Source organism: Ochotona curzoniae, unplaced genomic scaffold, assembly GCF_017591425.1.
Source record: "Ochotona curzoniae isolate NIBS_2020 unplaced genomic scaffold, NIBS_Ocur_1.0 contig_3819, whole genome shotgun sequence".
Classification (NCBI taxonomy): domain Eukaryota; kingdom Metazoa; phylum Chordata; class Mammalia; order Lagomorpha; family Ochotonidae; genus Ochotona; species Ochotona curzoniae.
In genome coordinates, this window is record NW_024466004.1 from 30,551,597 (window position 1) to 30,577,820 (window position 26,224).

The 26,224-nt window shown below is 40.4% G+C and overlaps 1 protein-coding gene across 10 annotated transcripts in view; it reads left to right on the forward strand.

Annotated features, from left to right (window-relative positions):
- Window positions 1-26,224, forward strand: part of SENP6 (SUMO specific peptidase 6) — a 99,140-nt gene that overhangs the window by 16,028 nt on the left and 56,888 nt on the right. For all 10 annotated transcript variants that reach the window (XM_040983655.1, XM_040983656.1, XM_040983654.1 and 7 more), the window contains exons 2-5: window positions 9,697-9,790; window positions 11,243-11,303; window positions 22,457-22,602; window positions 23,917-24,021. In XM_040983655.1, coding sequence (XP_040839589.1) covers window positions 9,697-9,790; window positions 11,243-11,303; window positions 22,457-22,602; window positions 23,917-24,021 — 406 coding nt within the window. The remainder of the gene's footprint in view (window positions 1-9,696; window positions 9,791-11,242; window positions 11,304-22,456; window positions 22,603-23,916; window positions 24,022-26,224) is intronic.

Consider the following 26,224-nt stretch of genomic DNA (forward strand, 5'->3'; position numbering starts at 1 on the left):
AAAGGCCTTCTATGACCAGAAATGAGTATGAATTTATTTGTGGCCACTGACATTGGAATTTCATATAGTGTTCATAGTGATGAATCCTAATTCTTTCAGTCTTTCCTCCCAGGAGGTAAAAAAAAGATGTTGTTAGCTCATAGGCCTTATAAAACATAAATAGCAGGCCAGTTTTGTGTGGACCATACTTTACTAGCACCATTGCTCAACAATGGCATGATTGAGTTCAAGAGCACATGCAATTTCAGCTTCAGCAGGTATTACTGGATGATCTTCAAAGTGGTTGCAGTAGCAGTTTTTATGTTTTCCTGTTTTTTATGCATCATTCACTTGATACTGCTTGTTTTCATTATTGACAGTCTGTGGGCTTATCAGATAATAGTTTGAATTTATAATACTCTTCAATGAGGCTGAGTGTTACAATTCCTGTAGTTTTTTTTTTAATATTTATTTATTTTTATTTGAAAGGTAGCTTTACAGAGAGAAGGAAAGACAAAGCATTAGGTCTTCAATCCACTAGGTCACTCCTCAGATGTGTACAGTGGCTGGAGTTGAGCCGATCTGCAGCCTGGAGCCAGAAACTTCCTCCAAGTCTTCCACAAGGCTTCAGTTTTTGGGCCATCATCTGCTGCTTTCCCATCATTAGCAGGAAGCTGAATTAGGTGTAGAGCCGCTGGGACATAAATCAGTAACCATAAGGAATGCTGGTGCCAGCAGGTTATGAATTAGCCTGTTGAGTCACAGTGCCAGCTTCAGTTTTTGTATATTTAAATTATTTATTGTTAATTCAAAATTAAAAAACAGAAGAATATTTAAGTACCTACCTTAGCCCCCATTCTGTCATTCATGTGTGTGTGTGTGTGTGCTAAGATTTATTTATTTTTACTGGAAATGCAGAGTTACAGAGAGAGCAGGAGAGACCGAGATCTTTCATCTGTTGGTTCACTCCCCAGTGGCCTTTATGGCCAGAGTTCGGCTTATCTATTTTTTTTTCAAAGCCAAACATGCCAATTTTATTTTGTTGTTGTTGTTTTTTTTTAACATTTTATTATTATTATTATCATTTAATGATACAATTCCATAGGCTCCTGGCATTTCCCTTACTGCTCCCCAAATCCCTCCCTCCAACTAGCTCCTCTATATAATTACTAAAATATACTAAATATACATTACTAAAATATCATTACTAAAATATACTTCTTTACACATATGTCCATTGTTGAGGGTGTGGACAATGGCAGAGAGTCCAGAATCCTGTTGTCAAGATATAGTAAACAGTTTCATTGTAAGTCCATCATTGTCTGGAAGTAGAAATGCATACTGCATTGTATCTTCACATCTGGATGTTAATCTCCATTTCACAGCTACTGTACATCCGCTTAAATGAAAGGTCATGATATAAAATCAACAATAGAAAGAAAAATAGAAATTTACAATGCCATGAAGTTGAATGACATGTTACTAGATATGACAGTCTCCATTACACAGTCAACTACACATGCCCTTAAGTGAGAAGCCACAAAACATAATTAACAACAGGAAAAAAAAAAAAGAAATTAACAACAACATGAAGTTAAATAATGTGCTACTGAATGATTAATGTGTCGCTGAAGAAATGAAAATCAAGAACCTTCTTGAAGAAAATGTTGCTACTGTATAATCTACAAGTCACTGAAGAATTTAATCAGAAGAAAGTGTTATGATGAGATGAAACTAACAAAAACATCAAAATCCATCAGATAAAGTTTCTGCTAATTTTTGTTGGTGAAGTGTGTCTCTTCTAGACAATAAATAGATGGGTTTTGTTTTTTAATCCAGCCTACTCATCTGTGACATTTGATTGAGCTTAAGCCATTTGCATTCAGGATTAATATGTATGGATGATACTTTGGTCCTGTCATTTCAGGAATGGGTTGTCTATTGGTTTAGCCTTCTGTTGTCATTTTACTGGGATGTTTTTCCCATTTGCCTTTGGTTTTGTTGGGTTCTATTCTCTTCTCTGTCAAGAGAACATCTTGAAGTATCATTTGTAGGGCAGGTTTGGAAGAGGCAAAATTCTTTTAACTTTTCTTTCCTGTGGAAGAATCTTATTTCATTTTCAAAGACAAAAGAAAGCTTTGCTGGATATGTTGTCCTGTGCTGACAATTTTCTTCTTTTAGAATCTGGAATATGTCACTTCATTCTCTTCTTGCCTGTAGAGTTTCCTGGGAGAGATCTCCTGTGAGTTTAATCAGCATTCCCATATATGTCAATTGATTTTTTTCACATGCATATTTAAGGACCTTTTCTTTATGTTCAACTGAAGAAAGCTTGAGGATTATGTGTCGTGGTAAAGACTGCTTTTGATCAAGCCTGTTGGGAGTTCTGTGCCCCTCCTCGATCTTGTTTCCCAATTCTTTCTCCAGATGAGGGAAATTTTCCTTTATTATTTCATTAAATACATTTGCAAACTCAGCTTCTCTTTCTGCACCTTCTGGAACTCCCATAACTCTTATATTTGGCCTTTTAATAGTGTCTTTCAATTCTTCCAATTACTCTTTCTGGCCTGATCCAGCTCTGCTTTCAGCTTTTTGTTTGTTTCCCTCTGGTGACAGGCAATATCTTCCAATTCTGAGATTCTTTCTTCTGCTTGCTTCATTATATTTTGGAGACTCTCCATTGCACCTTTAATTTGCTCTACTGTGTTCTTAGTTTCTGATATATCAGTCTTGATTTGCTTTATTGCTTCCTTAAAATCTTTGAACTCTTGTATGTGCTCTTCATTGTTGATCAGAAGCTTTAAAATGAGTTTTCTGAATTCTGTGTGCCCCATTTTCTCGATGTTTTCCTCAGTGAACTCTGAGGTTGGCAAAGGGTTTTGCTCCTTTGCTGGGAAGTTTTTGGTAATATTCATTGTGCCTGTGTGTCTTCTTTTGCTCTTGATCATTGTACTTCAGGTTATTAGATTCTTCTCCTTGGGGCAGGTTTCTAAGCTGTGTCACCCACAAGTCTACAGTTCGATTTTACTTATTGCAGTTGGTACATGGCTCTTTGCTTGCAGCCACTTGTGCCACAACCTCCAGTGAGTTTCAGGTCTGGGTCCTTTGTCAGATTTCCACCGTGGTCTCTGTAGCCTAGCTCCTGGCTCACCACTCTCCACTTCCTGTGATACCATGCTGAGGCTGCACCATTATCTCTGCAACCTTTCTCCCGCTTTCGGTTGGAGCAGGTCCCAGGATTAGAGAGACACCAGGTGTCCTATATAATTAGGTTGTTGGTGGTACTGATCTTGTTGGAACCTGTTGGACATTAGGTCTGGGCACCACATGGACCTGTTTTGACCCGTATGGTGCCACAGCTGGTATTATTTTCCTGCGGAACCAGTGCAATCCACAGAACTCACTGAGTCCTCTTGAGCTCAGCACATGCACAGTTCACTGTTGTCCCCTGCAGTCCTAAAGCTATTGCCACAGTGCGCAAAATGGCGCCTGACGCACCACCACTACAGTTCTTGATCTGCTGGCCATCAGGTCTTAGGGCTACCCAGACCTGTTTTGGGTGGAACCTGTGGAATGCCACATTTCTGCCGTTCACTGAGTCATAAGTGAGTTCACTCCCAGCTCACTGTATGATCTTTCCTTTCCCTTGCCTATTCTGCCTCCTTACGCAAAATGGCGCCCAATTTGGCTCTAGGGGGCTGACTGGGCTGTGAAATTCACCCTGTTCTCACAATGTCCGTCTCATATCTGCTGCTCTGTCTTTGCTCCTGGTCAAATCAAACAGACCAGCAGGACAGACAGTTTTTTGTTTGGGTTCACCTCCCAAGCTCCCAGTGAAAGTCCCTTCCCACCTGGTTGCTGGTGGAGTTCTGGCTGCTGTTGGAGTTCAGATCACCGTTAGCTGAATGCCACTGGAGTATCAGTCACTGCAACACCACACTGTTGTGTTCCCTGCTTTCCTGTGTTTGTCAGTCTCCAGGTACCCCTCTGCTGCTGTTCTGTCCTTTGCTATTTCCTGGAATATGTGCTCTCTGCTTCATCCTGATTAAATATTTTTCCGTCCATTTAAATGTGTCCTTACCCTATTCCGCCATCTTGATTCTCCCAGTTCAGCTTATCTAAAGCTGGGAACCAAGAGCTTCTTCTAGGTCTTCTACAGGTATCCTGGGGTTCAAGTACTTCAACTGTCCTCTGTTGCTTTCCCAGGCCATTAGCAGGGAACTGGATCAGAAGAAGCAACCAGAGGCCTGGCATGATGGCTCAGTGGCTAAATCCTTACCTTATTTCTCTTTCCCCCCACCCCCCGCCCCCAGTTCACAGCCTGGCTGCTCTACCTCCTGGCCAGTAGAGGAGGCCCAAAGCCTTGGGACTTGGGACGCTGAGCCCCTGTAGGAGACCTGGCTCCTGGTTTTAGATATTTGGCTCAGCTCTAGCTATTACAGCCAGTTGGGGTATGAATCAGTGGACAGAGCTCTTTTCTCTTTGTGTCTGTTTCTCTCTGTATATCTGCCTTTCCAGTAGGAAATAATTGAATCTTTAAAACAAAAGGTGAAGCAGCAGGACTCAAACTGGTGTCCATGTGAGATGCTTGTGTTGCTGGCCAGGCTTTGGTATGCTATGCCATCATGCTAACCCCATATTCTGTGTATTTGTGTCCCATCAATAAACTCAATATGAATATGAATTTTTGGAATGTGAGTATGTGTGTGTTCTTTTTTGAGTTACTTGTTCATACTTTCTGTCCCCTTATCACTTTTCTATTGTAATGAAAAAGTGGATTTTTTTAATGTGTCCTGAGTGGTAATTCATGGTTAAATTATAGAGATTGAACCATATGCATATCTTATCAAATTATTGCATGCTTTTTTTAAAAAAAAGAATGACTTTATAAATGATTATTTAATGAAGTCATTTGATTTTTCTATAATTTAATGTATTTTGTTATTTAGGAACTTTTGGGGGCCAGTACAGTGGCAGCATGCTAATCCTCCCCGCTGGTGTGGGGCCCAAATGCTATAGCCATCTTCCTCTGCTCTGCCAGGCGCATTAGCAGGGAGCTGGACTAGAAAATAGCTGGCCCCCTTTTTTTAACTTTTTATTTTGAAATTGCTTTACATCTTAGAAGGAAAGTAATAAAGGTAAGACCTGAATGTCCATATATCCCTCTTCTTGGTACTTTAACATTTACAACAATTACTGTCTCCTATATGGTTAACCATGTTGAATTGTTGTTGTCTTTTGGTTTTGGGGGGCTTTTTGCTTTGTCCAAAATAGTATCAAACTTAAAGTCAGTACAGGAAAATAATAGGAAATCCTGATTGAAAGTAAATTTTAGACATGAAGTTCGCATCTAATTACTTAATTAATTCCCCCTATTTTTTTTGCTTGTTTTTTCTCTTCCTATTTTTTAAAAATGTGTCAAAATTACCACAGTGAAATTAGTCAAAATTGGAAATTTAAGATTAGAATACTGTTATCTATAAACTTTGTTCAAATTTCAGTTGATCAAAAAATGCTCTTTAATATCAAGAGAAAAAAATTTTTTTTAGAAGATTTATTTATTTTTATTGCAAAGTCAGATATATAGAGAGGAGGAGAGACAGAGAGGAAGATCTTCCGTCTGATGATTCACTCCCTAAGTGAGTGCAATGGCCGGTGCTGTGCCAGGAGCCAGGAACTTCCTCCAGGTCTCCCACACCGGTGCAGGGTCCCAAAGCATTGGGTTGTCATTGAGTGCTTTCCCAGGCCACAAGCAGGGAGCCAGATGGGAAGTGGAGCTGCCGGGATTAGAACTGGTGCCCATATGGGATCCTGGCATGCTCAAGACGAGGACTTTAGCTGCTAGACCACACCTCCGGGCCCAAACTTCAAGAGAAAAAAAATCTTAATCGGAATCCAATATAGAATCATGAACTGCATTTATTTTCCATGTCTCTTAAAGGAAAAATGGATCTTTGCGGTGTATTTATCCCAATTTGGTTTTATCTGGTGCTTCTTCATGATTGGATTCAAGTTGCACATTTTACAAGAAGTACCATAGAAGTGATTTGTTTCTAGAATGTGTTTTGGTTTATTGTAAAGGGGTGGTAAAGGTGATTTCTGAGAACTTTGACGTTAGGCTGTCCAGGAGTTCTCTGTACCTGGTCTCTTTAGGGTGTCAGGGGTGTTTCATTATGCATGACTAATTGAGTCTTTGGTCCTCGTGATCCACTGAACCTTTGGCATGGTGCCCCACCCCAGAGGTGGCAGGTCAGATGGATGGGAGGTTAGCCTAAGCGTAAGGGACAACCAGTCTTTTAGTCGACTCATTAGAATAGGGAAATACACTGCTACTCTGCAGATTGCCTTACTTTTTAGGAGTTGTATACCAGAAAACAGGTTCAAACAACGATTATATTTTGTAAGAGACCTTTTCTAAGATATCCATTTAGAAATGCAAATTTATCTGCACTGCTTTAAATGTGACCTACAAACTTTTGCATTTTATGTTTTCAATTTCATTCCAATCAGTTTTTAAGATAATTTATATTTTTTAACCTTGATCCGTAGATTATCTAGAACTGTTAGTTTCTATGTAATTTGGAAGTTTTTCTGTTGTTGATTTCTAGTTTGATGGCATTGTTGTGGTTGGAGAATATACTTCATTACTTCAGGCATTTTGTGTTGTTAAAGTCTGACTTAGAATATATTGTACCTCAAAATAGTTGGATAGGCCCTTGAATTTGTATTCTTCTGTTCAGCAGAATAATTAATTGTGTTTTGAGCATGTCCTAGCTAGAGGCCTATTCATTGCTACTATTTTTAGTTAAATTAACTTTGATCATTTAGTTAAAGTAGTGTTTGTCAGATTTCTTCACTGGAAGTTAGCTTTTTCCTGTTTGTGGTTAGTGTGGTGTATTTCACAACAATGTAAATATCCTATTTAGTATCCATTGATACCTTGATCAATTATAACTATAATGTTTTCCAAATTACTTTCTCCCAAGTGGTCTTAGATTATAACTATAATGTTTTTCAAATTACTTTCAGAGTGTTTTGTTTGTTTGTTTGTTTGTTTTAATGTATGTGTATTCGCATTCCTGTAGATAAATTTTCTTTGGGGAAAAAAAAGTAGACTGTTTCTTTATATTAGATAAATGTCTGCTATCTGTAACTGTTGAGTCTTTCTGATGTACGTAATAGTTTTATGTTTTGCTGGTTTTGCTTACCCTTTATGAATGCTTTCTTCCCTTTGCCTTACTCAACTTGGAGTTTGATTACATGACTGAGCGGATTTGTTGACAGCTTACTGCAGGGGAAAGTTGTGTTTGCTGAATTTTTATAGTTATGTTCTTAGATTGAATAAATTCCCTTTTATTTCCAGTTTACTAAGAGATGTGTTGAGAATTGGTATTGTGACTTGTGTTCATAAAGTTCACATACTAACTCTTGTTTTTTGGAATAAACTCTACTTAGTTATAATGCTACTTTTACTAATATTTTATAGTTTTTTTATAATTATCTTGTGAATTTGATCAGTTAATTTCCTTCCATGAATTTCTGGGTTTGGGATCAAATATTATGAATTCAGGACTGTGGTTACAGCATAGCAGATTGAGCTGCCAACCATAGCCTGAAACATCAGTTCAGAAGCAGCTCCCTGCTAATGTAGCTGGGAAGGCAATAGAAGATAGCCCAAGTGCTTGGGTCTCTGTTGCCCAGTTCAGGGACACAGAGGTCCTGCTTCCGTCTGGCCCCGACCTGGCTTGTGGAAAAGCCTGGGAAAGCAATGGAAGATGGCCCACATGCTTGGATCCCTGCTACCCACATGGGAAACCTGACAGAAATGTTGAACTCCTTGCTTCAGCATGGTCCAGTCCTGGCTGTTGTGGCCAATTAGAGAGTGAACCCATGGATGGACAGTGTCTTCATTTCTGTGTTTTCCTCTTTCACTCTGCCTTTAAAATAAGTTTAATAAAAATCTCTAATTAGTAAGTGTGTGATTGGACTTAAGCATGCATATTATAAAATTGCTTTAACCATTTAAATGTGTCATTATACATCATTGGCATTTAGTATATTTACAAAGTTATATATGTACTGAAATCATTCATTTCCAGAACTTTTTCACCATCTGGGACAGAAATTATGCTTGTTAAATAGAAATTTTCTATTTCCCTCCTCCCTCTTGTCACCTCTGTTAAATTCTGTTCTACTCTACACAAATTTACCTATTCTAGGAACCTCAGACCTCATCTAGATGGAATCATACAATATTTGTCCTTTTGTGTCTTATTTTCTTAGGTATGTTTTCAGGGGTTATCCATAGTATACCAGCATATATCTGAACTTCATTTTCTTCCTTCCTTACTTCCCTTTTCTTTTCTTTTCTTTTTTTAAGATTTTGTTTTTATCTGAAAGGCAGAGTTCGAGAAGGAAGGGAAGCGGGAGAAAAAGAAAGCTTCCATCTGCGGTTCACTCTACCACAGAAGCTGCCAGATGGGAGCATGGAGCCAGGAGTGTCATCTAGGTTTCCCACATGGCTGCAAGCAGCCCTTGGTCCACCTTCCACTGCTTTTCTTAGGCCATTATTAGGGATCTGGGTAAGAAGTGGAGCAGCTGAAATTCAAAACTGCACCCATATGGGATACCATAGACAGAGGATTAGTGTGCTATACCATTGATTGATTTTTTTTATAAGGACATTAATCCCATTCTTGGCAGCTCTATCCTTGTGATTTAGTCAGCTTCATAGGATCCGACCTTTTAATACTGTAACCCTGAGGGTTGAGATTTCAACATGGGAATTTGGGAGAACATGAAAATTCAGACTATAGCATTAGCCATGTGGTAGATAGACTTTGTCTTTAGTTAATTCAAAAATCCAGAACCAGGTGTAAGGAGCGTCCCTGCTCTTTGTTCAGTGGGTTTCTTTGCTTTTCCTACCCACTTTGTTTGCAAGATCAGTGTTGCCCTTCAGGTCTTCTCTGTGTGTGTGTGTGTGTGTGTGTGTGTGTGTGTGTGTGTGTGTGTGTGTGTGTGTGTGTGTGTGTGTGTGTGTGTGTGTTTGTGGCTAGGACCCAAATCTAATCTCAAAGCCTAAATTGTAGTGCATTGTGTTTTTGTCATAATGACTGCAAGGCTTTGGAGCTTCATTTGTCTTTCCAGGTTTCTGTTTTGTAGTTTATAGCTATAGGGAGTTTCAGAGATCTAAAAACATATTCAGCTTGTAAATGAACATATTTGATTTTCTTATTTAGAGTTAGTTTTTCTGGTCTTAGAGTTAACTATGTTCCTGATAAAGAAGACCTTGCTTTGTTTCTCTTACATTACAAGGCAGAGATGATTGAATATAAGGAAAAGGCTACTGATCTGGTTATAGTACTCATGAATAAGACAAGCAAACTGTTTTGTAGCTACTAATTCGTAGAGTCAGTGAGCAAAGAGTGAGATTTAGGACTGATTTTTATGTATTTGATAGGTATTTATATGCCTTCCCACTATTCTATCTTGCTAAAGTAAACACTTTCCTATGACAGACACAAATATGAATGACTGTAAATTAGCAGCAGTACATTTTAATGTTTTTTCTCTCTAGAGGACATAAAATGCTTATCATAGTCACAAAGCAAGCAGTTTGAAAGAATATTAAATGATCAAAGAGGTTAGGAAATGCTCAAATTTGTTTTATATTGAACATCTCTATGATGAATACTTATTTGTTTGTTTTTATTCCAGCTTTGGCTAGATCAGAGTCAAAGAGAGATGGAGGTTTTAAAAGTAATTGGAGCTTTGATCATGAAGAAGAAAGTGAAGGAGATACAGATAAAGAGTAAGGATATTTTTTCCCTCAGATATTTTACTATAAGAATGAAAGTTTCAATTAGAAAAAGTTTATAAATGAAAATATTTTCAAGAATATGATCTTAAGAAAATAATCATTCTTTTCATAATTGCTAACTAATTTTGCCATCCATTTGAAATATATAAACATGCCCATGTCATACATGTAGCTTTATGGTTAAAAATTGACCTACAGTAGAATATTTCAAACTAAGGAAATTGTTCTTTAAAGAGGGGGAGACAGTCTGTTTCAGGGGGCAAATTGTAAGGCAGGCATTTCTGACTGCACCCAGTTTAAGACCCATTGAATTTGTATGACAGTGTATATGTCTTATAGCTCCCTTCTTTCCTAATTGTAACATACCACACTGTCTAGCTCAACATCCACTAGATCAGATTTTTTTCCAAGAAGGCAAACACTACTATACATGTTAAATACATTTTGTCCAGACAAATGTACTTGGAATCATACCTTATAAAAAGGGTAAGATTTTACTGTAACTTTTAGTAGAATTGTTGTAAAAAACTACACTGAAGATTTGCCTTGGTTATATTGTGGCTTTTATAGTGCTTGCTGCCTTGTGTATTATACTTAGGTTTGTACACTTTGATTTTTCATGTCTTCAGGGTTTCATGGTTTTCAACCTTTGAGATTAACATGTATAGTCAATAAAAGATTAGCCTGATATCAAACCAGTGATTCTTAATGAGGAGTTGATATTTCAAGAATGGAAGGAGTATAACTATTTTCTGTGGTGATGTCATTGTACTTATTATATTTTCATTAGCTAAGATTTCTTCACTAGTTATTTCTTTTTTGTTTTCTTTGTCCTTTTTCGCTGTTGAAAATATAAAGGGGAAATGAATGAGATTATATAAAATGTATAAATAAAGGAGATTGGATAATGATACCAAGATAATTAACTTAGAACAAATAAGCTCCAACATTGTATAGTGGGGCAATAATAGTTTACAACAATTTGTGATACATTTAATGAAAAGTTAGAAGAGAGTGGTAGGAAGCTCCCAACACACACACAAAATGATAAATATTTAAGAAGATGTGTATTCTGATAACAAATGGAATATATGTATTGAATTACTTCACTATACTTCATAAATATATAGTTACATGTCAGCTAAACAATTCATGAATTCATTTATGAGAGGGGTCAACAAATTATCGTTTATTGATTTTAATAGCTGTTCATTTCCACTTATTACATCCTTTTATGTATAGTTTATGGATGTTTTTACATTACAGTGGCAAAGATGAGTAGTTGCTACAGAAAGTCTGGTTAGTTTAAAATATTTATCATCTAACCCCTTACAGAAAGAGCTTACTGATTCTTTGGATTGGGTGAGCACAGAAGATGATTTTGAATTTAACACGTGGATTGTAATTATTACTTAAGTTTTTTCCCCCTTATTTTTTATGTAGTGGAATAAATCTACTCAGTGTAGATGAAGATGAGGATTCTGAAATCTCACAAGGAAAAAAGGCAAGTGTTGCTTTAAAATTTTTTTTCTGTTAAGCTATACACTTAAAAACTATTATCCCAAAAGAAAACTTAGGCTTTTTAATTGTAAGTCCCAGCCACCAACTTCCCCACTCCGAAGGTAAGCACTAATTTTAGACTTTTTTTTTAAAGATTTATTTTTATTATTATTTTTTTTATTGGAAAGGCGGATATACAGAGAGGAAAGACAGAGAGAAAGATCTTCCGTCCGATGATTCACTCCCCAAGTGAGCGAAACGGCCGATGCTATGCCGATCCGAAGCCAGGAGCCTCTTCCGGGTCTCCCACGCGGGTGCAGGTTCCCAAAGCTTTGGGCTGTCCTCGACTGCTTTCCCAGGCCACAGGCAGGGAGCTGGAAGGGAAGCGGGGCTGCTGGGATTAGAACCGGCGCCCATATGGGATCCCGGGTGTGCAAGGCGAGGACCTTTAACCACTGTGCCACTGCGCCGGGCCCTAATTTTAGACTTTTTAAACCCTTTCACTAATATTGTATGCTTTATGAAGAAGATATATTCCCAGCCCAACCCTTACACAGTTAGTAGTATACTGTGCAGTTTTCCTAATCTACCTTTAGTACTATGTTGGAGAATATCCATTAGTTTTATCTAGAGGAGAGAAAAGGCTCTCATTAAACATAATATCTTTTTTATTATTATTTCATTTTTGATGATGTTTCCGAAGTTACTTAAGGAGGGAAGGGTTGAGCATTAGGGGAAAGTGGGTGAAACCATTGTTCCCCAATTTTCCTTTTCTTCCTCTATTTGGCGGAAGTGGGGGAGAATTGGGCAAAACCACACCCAGACTCCCAACTCCCTCAGTACCTGGGGATGGGATTGGGAATGAGCACCTGATATCATCCCTGGATCCCCAATGTGGAGCAGGCTCCAAGGATTCTACTCAAATGGTTTTGATTTTCTGAAATGGTGTCAGTCTCCCAAATCCAAGGATGGGGAAATCCTTCCAAGGTCCATTGGCTGATATAGTCCACCTTAGAGTCTCCATTCACCCAGATGTTTGCTGTCAATGCTTGGCTGGAGTAGTTGACCAATTTGTTTTACCCTCCATTCTCTGCTGTGATACCAGATGTCCTCCGCAAACCACAGTGGGCTGCCATATCTTCCAAGTGCATCTGTGCCTGTGTCCACTGCTTTGTCTTACCCTCTGAGGAGTCCCAGTTCTGACACATGTACTCCATGGTCAGACAGCAGAGCCTGCAGTTCTCCCCATGATTGGAGTTCTGAGTCCAGTGGTTCAGTTGTGGGGGATCCCCAAAGAAACCCTATCTAAGGTGATCCAAGACCTGACTCTTATATGTGCTTACCAGTACAGAGTCCAGCTCAGTCTGTCACCCACATCCTGTGCAGGTACAGTAGTTACAATTGCTGGATCACACCCATTCTGGTTCTTAATGTTGAGTACTACAGTACAAATAAATACACCTGGTCCATACCCAGACTCAGCTCTCACATGTTTCAGCTGGTGCCGAGACCCAGCTCAGCCCATCCAGCACCCACTCTGGCTCTTACAAGCACCAGTGGGTGCTGGAGTTCATTCTAGTCTCCCGTGTCCCAGACCTAGTCCACACCTATGGCGAGAGACACTGCTGTGATATCCATCCCATATCACTGCCCCCATTCAGGCTCTGATGCCCATCAGTGGGAACCACAACCCGTCCAGGATATCGTTTTAGCTTCCAACCAGACCTGTTCCCAGCCACGGTCTTATATATGGCACTGATTGCTCTGAGCCAGTTCAGCATAGCTCATCCCACATCTTGGCCTTTGTGATTGGATGCTGCAGCCTGGCCTGACCTGTCCCAACCCTCCCCCAATTCCAACTCTTGCTGGTGGATGCTGCATCCTAGCCCAACCAAGTTTGTTCCCATCCGTGGCTCATGCAAACTGGTAGGTGTGATAGCCTAGTCTTGCACACACTATTTTGGCTCCTGCACATGCCAATGAGTTAAGATTTGGCCCAGCCCTGCCCTCCCCTCTTCCCCCAAACCAGCCCACACCTGCCAATAAGTGGAGGTATCTTGCCCAGCCGGACCAACACCCAGACCTGAATCATATGCTCATCCATGAGAGCTATGGCTCACTAGGCCCACTCCCAGTGTGCCAGTGGGTGTTAAGCCCTTACCTGGCATAGTCTGCCCCTCTGTCTTGGCTGTTGTATGGAGCTGGTGGATGTTGCAGCCTGACTAGGGCTTGTCCCACACCCTGTTCTGTTGTGGGTTCTGCAGCCTAGACCAGCCTGGCCTGTTCCCAACCCCAGTTACATGAGTGTCAGAGGGTTACATGGTCATGCCTAGCTCAGCCTGTCACTACCCTCAGCTCTTGAGCAAACCAGCATACATTGCAGTTCCACAGGGGTGAGCCCATGTATCTCCCACAGAATCTTCCCCCAGACTTGCTTTTCTCATAAACTGGGAAGTGTCATGGCCCAGCCTAACATAATCCATCTCCTGTTCTGACTCTGGTTGGTACTGTGATCCAGCCCTGCCACGTAACATCCATATGTGTTTAGAAACCATCCTCATTCTTCCCAGAAGATGCTTAGAATCCTATGGTACAGGGGTCAGTACGGTAGCCTAGCCCTTGCCTTGCACACACCAAGATCCTGTATGGGCACCGGTTCATGTCCCTAGGCCCTGCTTCCCATCCAGCTCCCTGCTTGTGGCCTGGGAAAGCAGTTAAGGATAGCCCAAAGTCTTGGGACTCTGCACCTGTGTAGAAGACCTGGAAGAGGTCTAAGGGAGGAAAAGAGGGAGTGTTCAGGTAGTCCCTTCACTTAGTAATGACATTGTGATTGGATGAAAGGCACACCTAACTCTGTTGACCTTCCAGTCATATCATAGTTCACATTCTATATACAGTGTTGGAAGTCACACCCTAAACCAGAGCAGACAAGCTCTAGGTCATGGCCACCAGGTAGCAGGCGGAGACTGGGGATGATTTCCCACACCCACTGGCCTTATAAGACCCACAAAATCATTTGGTGTTAGTCGGAATTCGATAAATCTATAGCAGAGGCTAATTTTTAAGTTAATACTTTTGTTTGGGGTGTGAATCATATTACAAATATCCAAATAGCTGTTAGCAGAAAGGAAGCTGCCTACCACTGTTGTTAAAGAAAACAGACAGCTGTGCACTGAAATGCAGATGATGATGGAAGTCAACCCACTATGCACTGCCTTCTTCCAGTTACCCATAAAATACATCTGAAACATGGGTTTTCATATGTCATGTTTTCAGCTTATTGTACTTGTTTATGTTACTTTTCTCTTTATGGTTGGTTTTTTTCCCCCCTCACTGATTTATCTGGATTAATTTTACAACTGCTGGGCTATGTGTTTCATCTTCACATCACTTTGAGTAATAGAGGCATAAGTTGTGTAAAGACTTTGAGAGCATTCTGGTTTGTATATTTTTGTTTTTGCTTTTTCAAGTTTGACTCTAAATATACATTATCATGATGCTATCTTTCTGTGTGTGTAAGGTACTGTAAAAACGCTGCAACCTCCTTAGTGAAGTCCTATTTGTACATCTTGGATTTTTGCAAAAGTTAAAAACTTGAGGGGGCTGGCACTATGGCTTGGTGTGTTAAGTTTCTGTCTGCAATGTTGGCATCCCAGTTGAATGCCTGTTTGAGTGCCGGTGACTCACTTTCAATCCAGTTCCCTGCTAATATGCCAGGGAAACCAGCAGAGGATGGCCCAAGTGCTTAGGCCGGTGCATTCATATGGAAGAGCCAGAAGAAGCTCCTGGTTTCTGACTTCTAGAAGTCCAGCTATGGGTCATTGCAACCATTTGAGGGGTAAACCAGGAGATGGAAGATCAGTCTCTCTCTTCCTTTCTCTTCCTGTATCTCTGTAAATCTTTCAATTACATAAACAAAATCTTTTAAAAAAATAATAAAATTTCTGCATGTCTCACTTCTTTGGATGACTGAATATATTATAGTGACCCAGCCTCGTGAAAAACTGGCTTGTCTCATCACATTTCAGATGACTACAGTTTCAAAGCTGCATAACTATAGTGATGTGCATTTATACATTGTCACTTTGGATATATTCCTTTATTGGTAAAGTTAGTATGTTCATAACTTGTGTTTATGCCTGAAAAATATGTATTTATTGATTATTTTATTATGTAAAGTGGCCCAGGAAATGTTCCATGATGTGTTTCTCTTTATGTAAACTTACTCCTTCAAAAGTTTAAATAAATGTCCTCTGGACAATTTAAAAATGACTTTGTTTGGGGACAGTGTTACAGTGCAGCAGGATGAACTACCATTGGCACCCCCACCCACCTTTCAGTGGCTGGATTTGAATCCTTCCTTTTCTGCCAAAGCAGCTTCCTGGTGATGCCCTTGAAGAGCAGCACTTCATGCCTTAGCAGGAAGTTGGCTCAGAAGTGGAGCAGCCAGGACTGAAACTATCCTCTGATATAGGATAGTGGTGGCACAAGTGGTGCTGTAACCGATTACAACATAACACTTTCCTGGTTTACAGTATCTCAATATCCTTCCCCTTCTGTTTTACTTACTAGTGTTTCCTTCAGGCTTCTGTGGTGTCACTGTGCCTCCTCACATAAAGGAGCCTTTTTTTTTTGGTTAAAGATTTTAAGCTGTTCTCTCTGTGGTAATTGCTTTTCTACATTATTTTTTGTGGCATTCATGATAATCACATTAGAACAGCTTTGTTTTTCCATTTCATTTATTTGTATTCAAAAGAAGACGATAAAGAACAAGGTGTTTATCATAATCTAAGTACTTTCCTCAGCTCTCTTTTCCAGTTCATTCATTTTTATCTTCAGCTGCTACATCATGTGTTATTTAATCCTGTCATTTGGTTGTTTCCTTTTATCTTTTTAAATTTTACTTTTTAAAGGTTTATTTATTGATTTTAATTGGAAAGGCAGATTACAGAGAGAAGGAGATACAGACAGAAAGATCTTACTTCCACTGGCTCACTCCCCAAGTGGCCTCAGTGGCCGGAGCTAAGCCAATCCAAAACCAGCCAATCCAAGTGCCAGGAGCTTCTACCAGGTCTTCCACATGGGTGCATGGTCTCAAGAGTGCTGCTTCCCCGGGCCACAAGTAGGGAATTGGATGGCACAAACTAGGGCCTATATAGGATCCTGGTGCTTGCAAAGGCACCAGGATATAACCACTAGGCTAATGCACCGGGCCCTCTTTTAAAAAGTTCAGAATCACTTATCATTTAAATAACTAATATTTGTTTTCTTTTCAAATTTTTTCCAGAACATCTAGTTTTTATTATTTCAATTTCCACTTCATTCTTTAAATTTTAAATGTTTTTAAAATTTACATTTCTAATGCCCCATCATTTAATTTTTGTGTTACTTCTGTTGTCTGAAGTTCTTAAGTGCTACCTTCCCTGAATTCCTTCACGTAAGTGATTATATACTGAGTGATAACTTTGGGTAGAAGATACCACATACTGATAATCTTTGCACATTTTGCAATCCCAATGAAATATTCATGGAGTAAATATATATTGAGTATAGTATTCTAGATGTTAGTGATCAAAATAAGCTCTTGTTACTGCAAAACTTAAATTTTTGTTTGTTTGTTTAGATGATGTTTATATAGGGTGGGAAAGATCAAGGGAGAAGTGGGTGTGATCATTGTTTCCAAGCTTTCTATTTCTTCTTTCTATTTCTGTTTCTTCCATTTCTGGGGGGAGGGGGCGATGGAAGGGGATAAACCATAACAGCCTCCCAACCATCCCAGCACTCGAGGATGGAGAAAAGCCACTCAGTATCAACCCAGGGTCACGATGACACAAGTTCAGAAGGTTCTGCCCAGGTGGATGCAATAGTTCAGAAATGCTGGGCCCAGCACACTAGCCTAGTCGCTGGTCTTCGCCTTGAATGCCCAGGATCCCATATGTGCGCTCGTTCTAATCCTGGCAGCCCTGCTTCCCATCCAGCTCCCTGCCTGTGGCCTGGGAAAGCAGTTGAGGACGGCCCAAAGTCTTGGGTCCCTGTACTCACAAGGGAGACCTGGAAGAGGCTCCAGGCTCCTGGCTTACCGGCCGTGTGGTTACTTGGGATGTGAATCAGCGGGCAGAAGGTCTTCCTCTGTGTATATCTGACTTTCCAATAAAACTAAAATCAATCTTAAAAAAAAAAAAAAGAAATGCTGTCAATCTCGCTGATCAAAGGATGAGGAATCCCTTCCAGTGTCTATTGACTGACAAAGTCAACCTTAAAATCTTCAGTCACCCACATATTTGCTGTCATCACTTGGCTGAGACAGTTGTTTATATGTTCTGTTCTCCATTCTCTGCAATGGTACCAAATGTCCTCTGCAGGCCCCAATACTGTGTCCTCCGTGTGTACCATGGTCTGCTGTCCAACACTCCATCTTCTACACTGAGGAGGATGAAGAACTTGAATTCATACAACTTGCAGGAAGCATTTCTCATCTCAGATCACCTGAATTCTGTGGTTCTCAAAATGTAGGGCTTTGGTCAGAAGTTTAGCATTGCTTGAGGACTTGCTGGGCAAAAATTCTGAGGCCCTCTGTAGACCCATTGAATCAGGAGAAAGTTCAGGGTGCCGCACAGCACTTGGTTTATCAAACTGTCCTGTTGTGATGCTCTTGTTCTCTGGAAGTGTGAGAACTATTTCCAGTTGGGAGTTGAGATGTGTAGAAGCTGGATTTTAGTTTTTGAAGTCTGTAATAGTTCTGATTCATCCTGTGGGCTGGAATCCTGTCCAGATTATGAGGGTTTATGCAGCTGTGTATGTCTGTTGGAAGTTCTGCTCAGCTTCTCAGCCTCTCAGTTATATCATTTGGAATCAACAGTTGCCTCACAGGAGAAAAAGGGAAAAAAGCTGAAATCTGGACAGAGCTCTTAGATTTTTTATCCCTGATGATGTGTCATCTCAGGTAAGAGTAGGAGGTAAAGATTTGTCTAAAGGAGAAGAGCATGATGCACACTGTAAAAAATGCTTTTAGATTCGGGACTCCAGCTATCCCAGAAAATAAGGAAGATGCTGGCACCATGACTTCTATTTTCAAGAGGATTTTAGAGGTGATGTTTTAGGTTACTGTGGGTTTGTCTTAAAAGTAGGGGTAGGGCTGGGAATGGACAAGATCTGGGGCTGGACATGGACCTGGTTGGGGAGTTTAGGGGACGCCCCGGCTAGGTTTTGGTTCCTGCTGGTGAGCATGAGAGCCAGGATAGGAGTGGTCTAGGATGGACTTGGCTGCAACTGTTCCTTGGCATGGGTATGAACAGTCTCTGAGGCGTGCTTGACTGGGCCATATTCCAGCATCCACTGGTGCTTGTGAAAACCAGAATGGTTGTGGGACAGCTTGGGCTAGGTTTCTGCTCCCACTGGGCCATATGAGAGCTGCTTCAGGGCACAGACCAAATGTGGCTGGGCTGTAACACCCTACAATAAGAACCGGATTGGGTGTGGGCCAGTTGGGCAAGGCTACTGTTCCTGCCAGAGCAGGAGGTGGATTAACTCAACCCGGACCAGGGATCCGCCAGTGTGTACAAGATGCAACACTGAGAGGAGACCCAATAGAGGAACTTAGGGAACTCCTTTTTCAGGGTACGTTCCCTACAGGTGAACGCAGGAACCAAAGCAAGGAGCAGCCGAGAGCAGACCAGGTTACAGTACCTGCCAGCATACATGAGGCTCAGATAGGGGGGCGGTCCAGGCTGGGCCAGTTCGTAACACCCACTGGCAGATCTGAGATCAGGATGGGGTGAAGGATGGTCTGGGTCTGGCTGCATCAATTCACATTAGGACCAGCACTGGGGGCTGATTGCACCGGGTTGGGCGACAGATCCAACCAGCATGAGCTGGACTGGGAGCAGACCAGGCCAGGCCAGACTACAGTACCCGCCAGGAAATGCCAAGGTGACACAGGCTACACCAAACTGGGGCACAGCACCCAGTAGCACATGTGAGACCAGGACAGGGGGTTGAGCCTGGAATTGGAATAATCGGAACTCCCCTGCTGGGTCACCACTCATGCTGGTGAGTGTGAGAGCTGGATTTGGGGGCAGACTACTCGAGGCAGGGCTATAACACCTGTCAGCCGGGTTAGGGGGAGAGCCAGGCTGGGGTAGCCAAGTGTATCCACTGGTGCAGGCATGAGCCAATGGTGCAGAGTGTGGGCAGGTGAGTTGGGGTTTGCCACAGCATCATGTGGCTCGTGCTAGGACTTGATGGCAAGGCTTGTCAAGCTAGAATGCAAAACCAGCTGGAAAGTGAGATCCAGGGTAGGCATAGATCCAGTGGAGGAATTGTAGGCATCTCTCTAAAGAGCTGCAACCTCCCATTGGTGAGAACGAGAACCAGGACTGGGGGGTGGGCCTGGTTGGACAGGCAGTGGCACCTGGTTGCATGAGTGTGTGCTGGAGGGTGAAGTTGGTTCAATTGAGTTAGACTTCAATGCCCAGTGATATATACAAGATCCCAATGGGATATGGGGCACACCTGACCAGTTCACTGTACATGTTGGCAGGCACAAGAGCCAGAGCTGGGTTACTGGGGGTTGCTCTGACTGAGCTGCAACTCTCTCTGATATGTGAGGGCCGAGCATGTGTTAGATAAGGTTGGGCTGGGCTATAGCACCCATTGGTTTATTGAGGAAAGAGGGCCAAACAAATTGATCAATTACCCAAGTAAAATTTGACAGCAAACTGCTGGGCCAAAGGAAACTCGGAGGTGGGCTATGACAGCCAGTTAACCTCGGAAAGATTTCCTCCATCTGTGGAGCAGTGATATCCGTAGCATCTCAGAACTATTGAAAACATATGAACAGAACCCTCCGAAAATGCTCCACAATGGGGAACGTGGGATAATATCGGGTGGCAGTTCCCCAATCTCTTCGTTAATGCGACAGTTAGAAAGCTGGGCATGGTTTCTCCTTTTGTATCCCCCTCTTCCCCATATATGGGAAGAACAAAATATATAAACAAGGGTCTCACTTACTGCCCTCTGATCCTCGACCCTTCCCACCCTGATCAATTATGTAAACATCATCATTATTTAAAAAAAATTTTTAATAAGAAAAAGTAGGGATAGGTCCTAGTGTTATAGCCTAGTTGTTAGTACAAAAGGCTTGTGGCTAAATCCTTGCCTTGCAGGTCCCAGGATCCCATGTAGGTGCCATTTCATGTCCCAGCTGTTGTAGTTCCAATGTTGTAGTCCCTGCTTATGGCCTGGGAAAGCAGTAGAGGATTGCCCAGAGCCTTGGCATCCTGCACCTATGTGGGAGACCTAAAAGAAGCTCCTGGCTTTGGATTGGCTCAGCTCTTAGCATTGTGGCTACTTGGGGAGTGAACCAGTGGATGGAGGATTTTCCTCTCTGTCTCTTCTTTCTATAAATATACCTTTCCAGTTAGAATGAATATTTTTTTAAAAGTTAACTATTGTTTAAAAAATGTCAGTTTGGAGAAATTATTACTATGAGCAGAGGGAACTAAAGTCCTTTTTGTTACAATCTGAAAACAATTTTCCTTAAAAAGGTTTTAGTTATTAATTATTGGAAAGGCAGGTCATTTATAGTGATGAGACAGAAAGATCTTTTGTTCACTGGTTCACTTCCCAAATGGCTGCAACAGCCAGAGCTATGTCAATCCAAAGCCAGGAACTAAGAGTTTCTTCTGGGTCTCCTGCCTTGCTGCAGGGTCCTAAGGCCTTGGGTACTGGATGGGAAATGGAACAGCTGATACACAAACTGGCACCCTTGTGGAATCCCAGTACTTGCAAGGTGAGGATTTAGTCATTATGCCATTTCTGAAAGCTACTTTAAAATATCTTAAGCAGGGGATGTAAAAAGGTAGTTTTCTTTGTTGGAAAAGGAGGCATCCTGTAAAATTGTGATTTCCCGAAGATAATTGATCTTTATATGTTTATAACTCTGGAAGTATGAAGATTATATATTGATTTCTGTGTTTATATAGAAATTTTCAGGCTTAGGCAAAAGTCCATGTAGAAAAGGACACATTGAAATGACAGCTGATTGCCATATAGAGTAGTACTGTTTATCAGAGAGCAAAGTTTTATGAGAGTAGGAAAATACTTATTTTTTGAAATCTCTGGATGAAGCCGTTTGAAGAGTCCCTCCCATAATTTTCTGAATATCATTTATATGAAGAGAAAATAATAATAAAAGTTCCATGATCCTTTAAATAAAAGGCAGTTTGAGAGAATGAATGACAGAAAGAGACAAGATCTTCCACCCTCTGATTCATTTCCTTTAAAAGGCTGCAATAACCTGAGCTGAGCCAGGCTGAAGCCAGGCAGCAGAAACTTCTTTGGGTACCTGCATGTAGGTTCAAGGCACTTGGGCAATCCTCTGCTGCTTTTCTCAGTGCTTTAGCAGGGAGCACTTAGGACTGCTGTTACGGTAGAATAGCCACTATCTGTGGTACCAGCTTAAGTGTCCTGCATTGGTATTGGTTTGAATTGACTACTCTGCTTCCAATCCAGCTCCCTGCTAGTGCTCCTGGGAAGTCAATGGAAAATGACCTCCTCCATCCCCATGAGAGACCCTCTGGGAGTTCCTTGCTTCTGGCTTCAGCTATGCCTAACCCTGAGCATTGTGGCCATTTGGAAACTGAGCATTAGATGAAGATCCCTTTGTTTGTCTCTCATTTTCTGTTATCACTTTGCCTTCAAGTAAAACAAATTTTTGTGGGCTAGGCATGATAGCATAGTGGTTAAAGTCCTCACCTTGTTGCCCGCGATCCCATATGGGTGCGTGATCTAATCCCAGTAGCCCTGCTTCTCATCCAGCTCCTTGCATGTGTCCTGGGAAAGCAGTCAAAGAACAGCCCAAAGCCTTGGGACCCTGCACCCGCGTGGGAGACTGGGAAGAAGCTCCTGGCTCCTGGCTTTGGATTGGCTCAGCTCTGGCCGTTGCAGTCGCTTGGGGAGTGAATCATCAGACAGAAGATCTTCCACTCTATCTCTCCTCCTATCTGTCTATCTGACTTTCCAATAAAAATAAATAAATTCCTAAAAAAACACACAAATCTTTACAAAAAGAAAGATAAAGTGAATTTTCAAATAGTTGTTGATAAATCATCATAATATGAATTTCATTGACTATAGCATTTATTCATCTTTTTACAGTTAAGTCGTCGATCTGAAATCGTTGCTACCAGTTCTGGTGATTTCGTCTTGAAGACATATGTAAGACGAAACAAGAGTGAAAGTTTTAAAACCTTAAAAGGGAATGCAATTGGACTTAACATGTTGAACAACAATAAGAAATTGAGGTATATTCATTCCATTGCACTTTCTCACAGTTTTCTACAGTTTAACACCAAAAGCTGATGATCTTTGTGGCTGATAGTTCTAGCCTATAAATTTCTTAATTTCTTGGTAGTGCTGCTAAGAAGAGTGGTATCAGTTTTGAATCTTAAGATTGATTGCAGTAATCTCATGAGTTTGCTTTCCTAGTAAAGTCTTAGTATTGAAAGTAGAATGCACCCTAAAGTAGGCTATAGTTAATTTAGGAGGTGGTAAAGAAGATTATCTCAGTAACGGGCATGTTTTTTTTTTTTTCAAGATTTCTCGCTGTGTGAGATGTGTCTCTCCTTTTTGTGCTTATACTCTGTACTTACACAGCTATCAGTAGCAACCCAGAAATGGGATTATAAATCCTTAATTGTTAAAAGGCTTATTTATTTTTATTTGAAATTAAGAGAGGGAAAGACAGATATTTCTATCCTCAGGACCACTTACCAGGTGGCCACAGTTTGGCCAAGATTAAGCCTAGCATAAGCCAGAAGCCAGGAGAGTCATGCAGCTCTCTGTTGTGACAGGTCACCCAAGTACTTGAGCCGTCTACTACTGCTTTTCTGAAGTTCTTTAGCAAGGAGTTGGGTCAAAGTATAGCAGTGGGGACATGAACTGGCAGACATACGGGATGCCAGCATCACGGATGGCAGTACTACATCCTGTGCCACACATCAGTTTGCATTATTTATTTTTAAAGATTTATTTTTATTCGAAAGGCAGACTTACACAGAGAGGAGAGAGATCTTTCATCTGCTAGCTCACTCCCTAAATGACCTCTATGGGCAGAGTTGAGCCAGTTGAAAAGCCAGGAGTCAGTTTTTCCTGGGTGCAAGAGCCCAAGGATTTGGGTTATCTTTCGTTACTTTTCCAGGCATAGCAGCCAGGACTTGAACCAGTGCCCGTGTGGGATGCTTGTACCACAGGTAGAGGCTTAGCCTACTAGCTCACAGTGTTAGTCAATGTCATTTTATTTTCAATTTGTTAAATTATAGCTAGACAGTGCAAGTACATAAAGACTAAGTATCTTTTTAGTGGCAGAATCAGAATTTAGCACATCTGATTTATATTCTGCTGTTGTTTTTTCTTTTCTTGGTTCGAAGCATATGAAAGGCAAATTCAGGAAAATTAAAAGCTTCTACTAGACAGTTTTACATTGTTGGCTTTTTCTACAAATAGTTTTTAAGTGATGAAGCTTTTGTGTTTGTGCTGAAATTGAAAAGGATTTATTTTGTCTATATGTATGCAAACTTTTTCTTTTTCAGACTAATCATTATTTCTTGTCTCTGCAGTGAAAATACACAAAATACATCATTGTGTTCTGGAACTGTAGTTCATGGTAGACGCTTTCATCATGCTCATGCACAGATACCAGGAGTGAAAACAGCAGCCCAAAGGTAAACAGTCAGATTGCTTTTGCTTAGTACGTGTGTGCAATGCTCATTTTAAAAGCAGTGAGAAACAGCAGGGTACAGAGAGGGAGAGAGCAAGCTCCACAAGCAGGAGCTGAATGGGAAGCGGGGCCTCCAGGACACGAACCGGAGCCCATATGGGGTCCTGGGCCTTCAAGGTGAGGACTTTAGCTACAAGACTACTGCACCAGGCCCAGGAGTCATACTCTTAATTCAGTGAACATACCAATAAAAAACATTGATGAAAATCTTTCTGATATTGTCAAAGTGTTGAAATACTGAAAAGTTGAAATATAAATTTTAAATTTATAATAAAAAAATAAAACTGATGATGGTCTATTTTAAGATTGAATTTTAAATTTCTATTGCTTTTGACAGGGGCTTGTGGATTACTTGTTAGTTTGGGATTATTTGCATAGTAAACTATTTTTCCCATCCCTCATTTCCTCATTAGTAATGTCTGTAAAGATTAGTCTGGAAATTGAGTTGTGTTTTCTTTTATTCTGAGTTTTAGTATCTGCTAGATTTTGTACTTCATTTCATCTTTGTAAAAGAATGCATTCAGTTAAATAAGAATTCATATTTGCTAGTACAATGTTGTCTCTTAAATTGAATTTATTGTGTTTAAAGAAGCAATGCTGAGTAAAAACATCTGGCAAGAAAACTAGGAGAATTAACTATGCAGTGAAGGCATTAGTAAAGCAGATTCCATTTAGGTTTGCCTTTTATTTATTCCTAGAAATATGAACATTTTTTACTTTACCTATAGAATGACTATTATTACTAAAATGATTCTAAAATTCACAGACAAGTCAACGAAAGTATTTTCAGCTTTCTTATAAAAGTATTTGATTGATTTTATGCTGTATGTCATATGTAGATATGGTGAAGGATGTTCCAAGAAGAATTTGACCAACTGTATACCCTTGTAGCTTATTAGAGTAGAGAAAGAAAAACAACTGGTTGTATAGTTATTGTAGGAGTAGAGATATATACAAAGTATGCAAAGTGTTAAAGGAGCTTGTGTATATATGAGGTGTACAAGTAGGACTTTCTGTGCAGTTGGAATCATCAGAGACACAGCAGTATTACCTAATCTGGTTGCTGTCAAATAGTTGACATAATTACCAGACCTTATGTGAGGGTAGACACACTGACATTTATAGCTTTTCCTGAAATTTTTACTTAATCCAGTCTTAGTTTGAAATTAAAAATTATGCTGTCATTTGGAAATTCACACACAAGACATTCTTATGGTGAGTGGTAGAGCTTGTCTTGTAAGTCAGACATTCTTCTGAGTAATTTGTAATTCTTTAGAAAGAATGCTAACAAGTGCTTCATACATGTTTCCTAAAAAATAAATCAGGAAGAGGTTTTGTTATTGTAGTTTCGACTTCAGGAGTTGGGGGCTCTTAAATTTAAATTAATTAATTTAATTTAAATTAATATTTATTTGAAAACTAGAGTTACCTAGAGACCTTCCACTTGCTAATTCACCTTCTAAATGGCTACAGTGGCTAGGTGTGGACCAGATCAAAGCCACGGGCCCATAATTTCATCTCAGTCTTCTACATGGGTGGTAGGGGCCCAAGTACTTGGCACCATTTTCCACGAATTCCCCAGATGTATTAGTAGTGAGCTGGGTCAGAAGTGGAGCAGCCAGGACTGTAGTTGATCATTTGGATGGCTTTACAGGTAGTGAAGCTTAACTTGCTATGCCACAGCACCAGCCCATAAGTGTATTATTTTTTAATATATAAAGAATAATCTTGGTTGGTAACACTTGTGGAAAAGTGAATGTCTGCAGTAGCATTTATAATGGGCTCATAAGAAGGAATATGGGCTCCTGAAAGCAGCAAATTTTGATTATTAACAAAAGTGCCACTGTAAGTTTTTGAAATTGTAAAATCGGTCATGGATGTGAGAATTAATCAGTTAGTCTGTTTTTTTCTCCCTTTTTTATTTTTGATATTAGTTTTATGCCAGTTCAAGGTAATCCTTTCCATTGTGTTTGGAATATTCCAACAAGAGTGTAAGTTGACAGTTTTCAAAGTCCTTCATTAATAATAATTACATCTCCTAACTTTTGAAAAAATTTTGAGATTTTTATTTTCATTGGAAAGATGTACAGAGAGGAGGAGAGACAGAGAGAAAGATGGTTGATTCCGCAAATGACTGTAGTGGCCAG